Genomic DNA, 10,345 nt, shown 5'->3' on the forward strand with positions numbered 1-10,345 from the left:
GCAACAACACACGAAACACCTGGGGAAGTTCCAGACCTCAGGGGTCAGAGTCTCTACACGCTTATGGAGATTCTTTCCCGACAATGTCGATCACCTGGATCAGGTGTACCCAGCCAATCAGAAGAGGGATTGCTGCTGAAAGCAAGCAGGACAGTGGTCCTCTGAACACACACAGACACAACAATAAAGCATCAACAATAAAGGCTCGGCATTTTACCCAAGGACACCCTCACAGGTGAATTGCCAGGAATTGAACCACCAACTCCCTGGCTTAGAGGTAAATGCTTCTAAACCACAAAAAGCTTCACTCACTTAATGGAAATGTCACATAGATAAGACCATCCATGCTGGAGCATGAGGCTTCGGTTCTTGCAAAAAAACCTATCAATTAAATCAGGAAATAGAATCTGAAAACCAACTTAGGTGTTGTTCTGCAGACAACTTTAGACTTCAGGGTTTCTTTTATTGTTTGAGGTGAAAACATTTTGACCTTTGATTGTGTCAAAGTGAACATTTTCTCAGAGGAAACCTTTCTGTTGGGCTTTGATCCAAATGATCTGCGCTAAGCAGCAGCTGCTCAGAGATTGGATTGCGTCTTCAAACCTTCTCCATCCACTGTCAACAAATAAACAACCATTTCAGCTGTGAAATTTTGGAGAGGATGCTCCCCCAAAAACTTACTAAATAGCCCAACTGTACAGGTTGAAGTGGAGGAGCCCGAGTTTGGAGCAGATTAAGAGTCTGAAGCTAAATGAAAAATGCTTCCTAAGGCCAACCAATCTTTGTTTTTCTATCTGTACAGTAAACCGGTGGAGGTTGCAGCCGTACAGCAATGGTCCCATTATGACCTGTCACTGTTTTATCTCACCTCGACACCGAGGCCCCTCAAGGCCAACCCCTAAAGCAGCCCCTTCAACACATTCTGAGGAAATGACAGTGTTGAAGAGACAAGCTTTCCTCATCGCAAGACCTGACAACTAAAATGATGTCACAACTTAAAAGTCCCATCCATCTGTTAATCCGTCCGTCCATCCATTCGTCCATCCATCAATGTGTCTGTTCGTCCTTCCATCTGTCCATCCGTCTATCCATCTGTCCGTCCATTCATCCATCCACTCATCCATCCGTTTATCCGTCCGTCCATCCATCCATCCATCCATCTGTCCATCCGTCTGTTTGTCCATCCATCCATCTGTCCGTCCGTCTGTTTGTCCGTCCATCCATCCATCCGTCCATCCATCCATTCATTCATCCATCCATCCGACCGTCTGTCCGTCCATTCATCCATCCACTCATCCATCCATTTATCCGTCCTTCCATCCATCCGTCTGTCTGTCCATCCATCCGTCTCTCCTTCCATCCATCCATCCATCCATCCATCCATCCATCCATCCATCCGTCCGTCTCTCCATCCATCCATTCATTCATCCATCCATCCGTCTGTCCGTCCATTCATCCATCCACTCATCCATCCATTTATCCGTCCGTCCATCCATCCGTCTGTCTGTCCATCCATTCATCCATCCATCTATCCATCCGTCTGTCCTTCCATGCATCCGTCCATCCATCCATCCATCCATCCATCCATCCATCCATCCATCCATCCGTCCGTCTCTCCATCCATTCATCCATCCGTTTATCCGTCCGTCCGTCCGTCCATCCATCCATCCATCCATCCATCCATCCATCCATCCATCCATCTATCCATCCGCCTGTCCTTCCATGCATCCGTCCATCCATCCATCCATCCGTCCATCTCTCCATCCATTCATCCATCCGTTTATCCGTCCGTCCGTCCGTCCATCCATCCATCCATTTTCTGAATCTGCTGAATCCATTTTGGGGTCATGGGGTTGCTGGAGCCAATCCCAGCTACTGTTGGGCAAATTTTTTGCCATTCTGTTGCAGGGCTACACAATCAAACACATATTCACACATAAGGACAATTCAGAGAAGTCAGCAGACATATCTCACATTATGTGGACGAAGGGAGGAAAACCGTCTCGGTTGGAGGTCTTATTTAAACCGGACAGACAAATCTACAAAGTAGAAATGCTTATCACCACTACAGATGTTACTTTTCAGCCTCTCCCGATGCTCACCTTGTTCACCGTGTTGGGAGTCTGACAGGAAAGTCTCATCACCTGCAGCCTTAAAAGTTTTGTTGAGAACTAACTGAACTGATAGAGTTCCTAAAATATGCCTCAGTCAGACCCTTCTGACGTTTAGTTAAGGATGTAGAGGAAAAAGACAAATGGAAACATTGATCTAGTATTGAGAGTCACAGCATTATTGGTTGAAAGCCACAGATATAAGATCATGTTGGTAAAACAGATTAAAAACATCAGGAAATCAAATCATTGGTTTGTGTCAAACTTTGTCAGTTTCTCTTCCGGTAGTGTATCTACTCTCTTTTGTCTTTTTATGAACATGTAATGCAAACACAAAGACGTCCAATCACAGCCTTGATTCCCCCAATAGGGTCAATGATTGGCTGAAGGTGAACCACAGTGAGGGATGTTTTCTCAAAACATATAATAACCCTTTAAGTTCACAGCACTTCAAATGAAACCTGAATAAATTCAAACACTTTATTTAACCTGAAAGGAAAAAAATGTCTAAAAGGCCCAAAATCTCAGCTTTAAATGCTTGAATCTGTGAAGTCAGACATTTGGTTTGTGCTGCTTAAAACAAAAAGTGCTAGAAGGAAAAGAACAAACATTTCTCTGTTAAAATACATTTTTAAACATCAAGTGAATAATGTTGATCTAGATTGTATCCATCTAGGTTAAAAAAATGGACTGTCTCGTATCACAAAGTATGTTGAATCTCTTATGTGTTGATTTCTGGACCACATATGGAGATGGATATCGACTGATGTGAGGGAGAAAGAAGCACAACCCTAGTTTTAGTGCATCATTATTTATCTATATAGAAGACGAACTTCCTATTCATTTAACCCTATAACACCAGGGTTTTAGCTCCAGTGTTTAGATTCTTTCAACTACCGTTACTCTTCATCCGTGTACGCCATTATCACGTAAACAGCATGTCAAAGAGGGTGTTACATAGGTGTCGGCAGCGACATCGCTAGTATTAATAGGTTTAATTTCGCTCTCTTTCTTTCTCACTTTTGTCACTCCAAAGAAGTTCTAACAAGGTTTTTTTGTTCCTTTGGCTCATTGACTGAAAACCAAAAAGCCTTTTTTCCCTTAACAAATATTGATCAACTCTTTGTTTCTCTTTTCTTTTTCTTAGAAATAGCTTTGCATTCTTTCACCTGACAACAGGTTGCAGTTTGACCTAACACCTTTCGTTTTGAGCTCCACCTCCTTTACCTGCAGCCACATCTACCATCAGCAGTAAATTCTTCAATCAAAATGGAGCAGAAATGTGTTTTTGCATAAATATGTGCATGTCTGTTAGTCTGTAAATGTTTGTATGGAGGTTGAGACTTATGTGTATTCATGCAGATGTGTGAGTTTATGCACAAAAATCCGCCCAAGAGGTAATATTTTAAAGTTGTAATGACATTAATAACAGTAACAACAACTTAATTTCTCATTCTGCTGTTTCCGTTTTCAATCCTTGATCATTTCTTCGTCTTTTAATGACTTTTAGTTACTCCCTCCATCCCCAATTTCTCTCTCCCTCTGAACCAAAGTTTTAAAAACCATTCTAAAATACCCAGTAAAATGTTTTTTTTTTTTAATAAATAATAGTTTTATTCAAACGTAGACCTCATTTGTCCAAAGCTCACCAAACCCTGGTTCTAACACTAAACTCAAGAGCCTCTAAGCTGCTGGAGAAGACAAGTTAGTGAGAAACTGCGAACAAACATAGAGAAAAACGTAAAAGTATCAATGTTTCTGGGTCAACTCGTCAGTCTCATGTAGAAAAAACAATGGACTTGCTTGAAAACCAAAGATTCTAAATCTGAGGGCGATTTGACTATATTTTGAGTAAACAGTTTATAATCCTTATAAATGATCTCAAACTCATGTTTGGTTCCTATTAGGACACAAAACAAGTAAATATTTAGAGGAACAGTGTTTTTGGAATCCTTTTTTTGGCTTATGATAAAATCATCAACAGAAGAATTTGAAGAAATCTCTGTGTGCGGGAGATCAATCTAAAAATCCATATTGGACAGACAGCACTGACTAAAACAGACATCATGTTGCTGTGGATTATACTGAACAGACTCCTGAACATTTCCACAGCATAAAGGAAAAACATCCGAAAATGCAGCTTAATACACCTACATGCAGCAAAGAGGACCAAGATCCAGAGATGATGTCTCCTCCTTCAGCCAAGTCTCATTTCAAAAGGACTGAGGTAAAAAAAGAGGAACCGTCGTGTGGTCAGATGAAATGAATTTGGGATTCTGTTAGGAAACCTCCGGACCAAAGACGACGCGCACATTGAGTTTGTAATGAGCTCTCAGTTCAAAGGCCCTGGTTTCTTGGTGGGCCATGAAAAGGCTGTGCCAGCTGCCCTCTCAATATTCCCTCCTGCAAATGAAATGGGCAGCTGGCACATCTGGAGAGGGAACCATCAACGCTGCGAGGAGGAGAAATTCAAGCCTCCATCAGGGAAGACCAGCGAAGAGCCGAACCACACAGCAGCAGTCCAGACCTCTCTCGCTAATGAAGACACTTGATGCATTTATACATACATATACATAAATATGAGAAGTTTTACAGGATCTTTATCATGCAAAATCAACGCCCTGAGCTTTTAAATGTACGATATTATAATGTCAATTACAAGACAAAAATCAACCTCAAAGTGGTATTTTTATCCGTTCGCACATTTCTGAGTATCCCTCTAAAAACCTGCGCTCTGAGCACCAGCCCCTTCCAATCCACAAAAATGAACACCCCATTCCAGCAAGAGTTTGAGCTGCCAGCCCCGCCCCCAAGCTAACAGACACACCCACTTCCACAGTGCAGCTAGCGGTGATCGGCTGAATGCTTTCATTTTTACATGCACAATCTGCACACCCATCTTTGCAAAAGTTCGGATGTCGTTTGTTTTCATGGGAGAGACGCAGACGAGGCCTCTCAGACGAGACTCTAGGATGATGTCATTATATGGGCGGCACCCACATGGAGCAAAGGCGGAGCCTCAGAGATAGAGTCGTCTTCCTTGACTGGAGAGTGAAAATAACTCATATTTCATTAAAAACATAGTCCTTTAGTGTGCCACAGGTCATATATTATCACATATATGGTTTACTCTGAAAGGCTTAGAAGTAACATAGTACAGGCACTTTAAAACTGTTGAGCAGCTCGATTGCTAAACAATCACATTGTTATTTGTTCAACGCCAGCTGCTAATAGGTTCAGCTGAGAAAAGAGTAGAATTTGTCAAAACTTTTTGGAACATTAACAAAAAACAAGCTTTTATTTTTTATAAAAAAGGGCAACATTTGGGGATTTGAGTTTCATGTTCCGTTATAAGCAAAATTGTTAAATTTTTTTCTAGGTACAGACAAACATTTAGAGAATCAGCATGAGCTTGGAAATAACTAAAAACACAACAGTCAGTGAACTGGGCTTTTTTTCACTAAATTTGGCCTGACACTCCCTACCAGCAGCAGCAGCAGCAGCAGCAGCAGCAGCAGCAGCAGCAGCAGCAGCAGCAGCAGCAGCAGCAGCAGCAGCAGCAGCAGCAGCAGCAGCAGCAGCAGCAGCAGGTCTGAGACGCCTCACCCTGAGCTCAGCTAAATCGGGGAGACTGCGGTGGATTTTTGTGTGTATGTGTGTGTGTGTATTCTGCATCAAAACTCTAAATCTTTTTTTGAAAATCACAAGTACTAATCTCAGCGTCTGAGTTCCAATTTGGCCTCGGTGTGGTCCAGATCTGCCACCAAACGACAGCATTTGGTGCATATTAGAGTAAGTCCGCAAACTGTGCACAAGCTCTACACCAAATCACAGCAGAGCGTCCTGCATGTCTCCGACTTCTGTGTCCACAATTTGCTTGGCTCCAAATGCAAATACAGCTTAATCGTCAAGTGTGAGTGTGTGTGTGTGTGTGTTTTCCCTCCAAACTTTTGACATCCACTCAAAGACACCGAATCAATCGGATGACATATCCTCCGAAGCCTCGACTTAAATTAGAGCTTTACAAGCTGATCAGGCTGAAAAGCCAGCCTGAGCTCAGCCTCTTAATATTCATGCAGCCTGACCGTATATCAGAGCTTTCATCCTCAAACCACAGTTACACACCACGCCAGCCATTACAGCCTGCTTGAAGTCATATTTATTTTTCCAGGGACATAGCGAAGCCAGAACAAGCATAATGACTTGATGTTCAGTTTACACAACAAGCTGCACCGGCCTGGAGGAAGCTCTCACAAGAGCGTAAAGCTGCCTGTCTGTTCATCATGTGGCGGTTTGTGCACACAAACACAACCCGATTCATCCACTAAACGCTGAGCTACATTTCAACCTTTTTTTTTCTCCCTGCTTGATGAATAAAAATTTGATATAGCTGTGCAACACTGTCAGGAACCGATCAGTTCACACTGCAAACTTTGCATGTAGTCCTCAGCCTCAATAATAGAAGCCACTAACCTGCAAATCAACAGTTCATCTCCACAAACACATGTTGTTTGGGGTATTTATTTGAGCAGATCATCATCATCCTTAGGCAAAGATGGCAGATTCCTGACGCTGACTGACAGATGCCTCCAGTGCATTCTGACTAGACTATCATGCAGCTGAAAATGCTTGGCAGGAATTCAGGAAGTCTTAAAAACAAGAAAAGGATGAGTTGCCGCAGCAAGCAGGAAAACAAGTCAAGATAATCCCGCGTGAGGCCTGTCCTGAATTCCGTATCATTTTTTACTGATGAGCTTTTTGGGTAGCTGCCATGTCAGCCGAGGATTCGCGTAAACAAATAATTATTCCTACTAATAATCTTCCACATTCATGTGCAAATAAGATCCCTTTCTGGTATCTAAGCAGCTCCAAGGTTGTATGTGGGAGGTTCCCCTAACTACTGCCTTCTTTGAGTCATTTTGTGCCAAAAACAGAATCAGGGGTCAAGGATGAGGTTAAAAAAAAAGATATATTTGAGTAAAAGTGCAAACACGTGCACTACTTTTCTCGAAACTTTTGTTTTCAGGACCTAACAAGACAAGAAATAGAATACTGTCAAGGAAAATACTGGGATAGTAGTCAGTGTTGGACATTTTATTTTGAAAGAACACTGCCGGTTAAAAAGATGCATGAATGTTTGAGCAGGAAATGATTCAAATGGCATCGTTTCCAGAGAAAGTGGGATGAAACTTTACCTTTTGAAGGCCAAGTTTGCTACTGAGCGGCACAAATGAATCCATTAATTAATCTAGAAATTAGTCCGAACTCCTGTGCGTAATTACGCACAAGGCGCACAATCAAATCTTGGCGCAAATATGATCAATTCTTGGACAGCCAAAAATACAGAACTTGTGGATATTTTGTGTGTGTGTGTCCTGTATGAGGAGCCAATATGTCACGATTTTGCTTTTGGGAGCACGTGCGGACACATCTTTATCAGCCACTAATTGAAAACGAATTGAAAATATTATCTTAAAGACACATACTTATGAGGGCTTTGGTTATTGTGAGAATTAAAGCCCAGAACGCATCGAGATGGGGGGTGGGGTGGAGAAAACAAAACACTGAGTGGGAAAAAAAGTTTTGACTTAATGTAAACAAACCAGTTTTTTCTAAAAATCCTAAAATTTGACAAAGACAAGTGCAGGTTGGAGAGTTGAAGACAGACACGTTAAAAAACATAAACAGAATGTGAATGTCATAATGTAAACAGCAAATTTTATTTCTAACAATGAACCGTTTTGTTTATATTAGCTGCTAAAACCAGGCAAAAATAAAAGATCTGCGCATAAGTGAGCAATTTGGTTTGCATAGCACGTACCATTGTGGGGTGAGGATCTGTGCCAACACTCTCAGAGACCCATTTTCCACTCAAAAGTTCGGCTTCCAAAAAAAAAAAAAGTGTGTGTGGGAGAGAGAAACGTGCTCGGTTTCCTGTTCAGCCGGGCCTCACCGGGAGCAAAGCAGCCCTATATCACGGCCTGCGGCGCGGGAAAACATGCTTTTGCTGGAATTTGTGATCGGTTTTCCTCGACCAAGAAGAGCCAGAGTAATCCAAGTTCGCCTCCTGAGTTCTTGTCTCTCCGCGTTTCTGGTTCGGATCCTTCCAGAACGGCGCGTGGCCTGGCACCGAGCTCGGCTCTAAGCGCAGCGATCTGTCCCGGTACCGTAGCGTCCGACCCCCGCCGCGGTCTGAGCCCGACTGCCTGACAATTGTGGCCGTGCGCCGACAGTAAGTTGCCCGCACCGTCTGCTGCTGCTTACGCGCTCCACCAAATCAGCTGTTGCTCCTGCCGAGGAGGGGAGGAGGGGGCCGCCGCCGCCGCCACGCGCCTTGCCTTCATGCGTGCGTGAAAACGTGGCAGTGCTCCTCGGCTCTCCTCCACCTGTTCGCCAGAGTTCCCAAACAAAGTCAGCGCGCAGCGGTTGGCGAAGCCGCGGCGAGACTGCCGGTTTTTGTCCCCCCTCCGAGAAGCAAAAAAGAGCGTGAGAGGCACCGAGCAGCTGAAACGAACAGCGCGTAAAAGTAGGAAGACAGAACAGAGAAGAACCTCCGCGTGGCTGCAGGCGCGCCGGTGTCCTGCGGCCGCGGATGGAGGAGCGCAGAGCAGAGGAGTTGAATTATTAATAACCGGAGCGTTTCCCGGTCTGCCGCTCAGCGAGCAGCCAGGGCGGCAGCTGGGGGTTTAGAGGAATTAAATACGGGCTCAGGGCAAAGCATGGACGCGGGGGATTACAGACTCGCACCGCCGGCCGTGCTGGGGCAGCGATGGGGGGAGGAGGGAGGCGGGGAGGGCGAGGAGGATGCAGGTTGCTTTTTGACAGTGTGACAGACCTGGATCTGGATCACACACACACACACACGCACACACACACGCACACACACACACACACACACACACACACACATATATGTGCTCCACAGTTACTGAGGAATCGGTTCACGCGTTTGCGTGAAGATTCCTGCGCGTTCTGCCCTCCCCTCACTTAACTGCCCCACAAGTCGCGCTGCACCTGTTTTTTGGTTTTTTTTTGCCACAATTCCAGATCCAGTTATGACGGGCCGCACCGGCTTGTTCCGTTCAGACCCCCGCGCCAGGGTTTATTTTTCCTCGAGGGAACTAATCAGCGTGGGCAGAGAAAGTTGAAGGGCGCAGGTGCCGAAGTCTAGGCTGGAGCGCGTGCACCTCTGCCAAAACACACATTAAGTCATTTGCAAGAGGCATAAAAAAGTCAGAGGGAGAGGCTGCGCCCTGATTCAGAGAGAAAGACCCCAAACGGATTTGAGCTGGAAAAGAAAAGTGATTTTAAAAAGAAATCTGCAGACAGTTTGGTTTTTTTTCTTCCTTTTTTTCACTGACATGTGAAAGAAAAGAGTTTGTGCCCCTGAGGAAGCAGCTTGATGCTCAGTCAGCTTTATTAATTCTCTAAAACATTCATAATTTTGTATTCTAACAGCTGACATTTCTAACTTCAGTAAAAGAAATGCTTCATTGTAGTTATTAATGTAATATTTCCCTTCTTTTCAGAACTTACTGACACAGACAAGGAGAAACCATGACCATCTAAAAAATGTTCTGAAAATTGTTTTACAGCTAATTTCAAAATTGTGTCTTAAATTATTTGACAAGAATAATTTATTGAGTGAAATAGATTTGACTTTTTCCACAATGCAAGCTTAAAAACAGGCCAACTTTTTATGTTTGGGCCTGAAAATGTTGTGTAAAACTTTAAGAGTAAATAAAACAAAACATTTTATTCATCTGTGAAAGTCAAATCTATATTTAGATTTTTTTAAATTATAGTGTATATAATATTTTTAGCCCCATTAAAAAGAAGATACCCTAAAACGTACTTGGCTTTATTGCTATATCTTTCCAAATAAAATTGTCGAGTTGAATCATTTGGATTATTTTGTTTTGGTAGCTCATAATTTCAACTGTGAATGCGGACGTGCACGTGCATGCGGCCTTTTCCGGCGCGCGGCCTGCGGGAAAGTCAGTTGAGGCCTTTGCGGGACAAATGGGAGCCCGCGTGACTCTGAACGCCCCGCATGGCAAGTCTATGTCTAAAATAGGAATTTACAAATATGTCAGGTTTTTTTTTTGCGGCGCGTGGTCAGCTGCACGTGCCTGATATCCGACACAACCGCAGCTGCTTCACCTGGATATCAAAAAATAAATAAATAAAAGAAGAATATATAGTATTTTTAATGATAATTTTTTACGTTCAAC

At 43.4% G+C, this 10,345-nt stretch overlaps 1 protein-coding gene across 12 annotated transcripts in view; it reads right to left on the reverse strand.

Annotated features, from left to right (window-relative positions):
* Positions 1-9,366, reverse strand: part of nfixb (nuclear factor I/Xb) — a 179,126-nt gene extending 169,760 nt beyond the window's left edge. For 11 of the 12 annotated variants that reach the window (XM_078951169.1, XM_078951153.1, XM_078951184.1 and 8 more), the window contains exon 1: positions 7,933-9,366. In XM_078951169.1, the coding sequence (XP_078807295.1) occupies positions 7,933-7,935 (3 nt within the window). In that variant the 5' untranslated portion in view covers positions 7,936-9,366. The remainder of the gene's footprint in view (positions 1-7,932) is intronic. The other variant, XM_078951146.1, reaches the window with a different exon arrangement.
* Between the last annotated feature and the right edge of the window lie 979 nt (positions 9,367-10,345).

Source organism: Oryzias latipes, chromosome 8 (genome assembly GCF_053564925.1).
Source record: "Oryzias latipes strain Hd-rR chromosome 8, Olatipes_Hd-rR_3.1".
Classification (NCBI taxonomy): Eukaryota; Metazoa; Chordata; class Actinopteri; order Beloniformes; family Adrianichthyidae; genus Oryzias; species Oryzias latipes.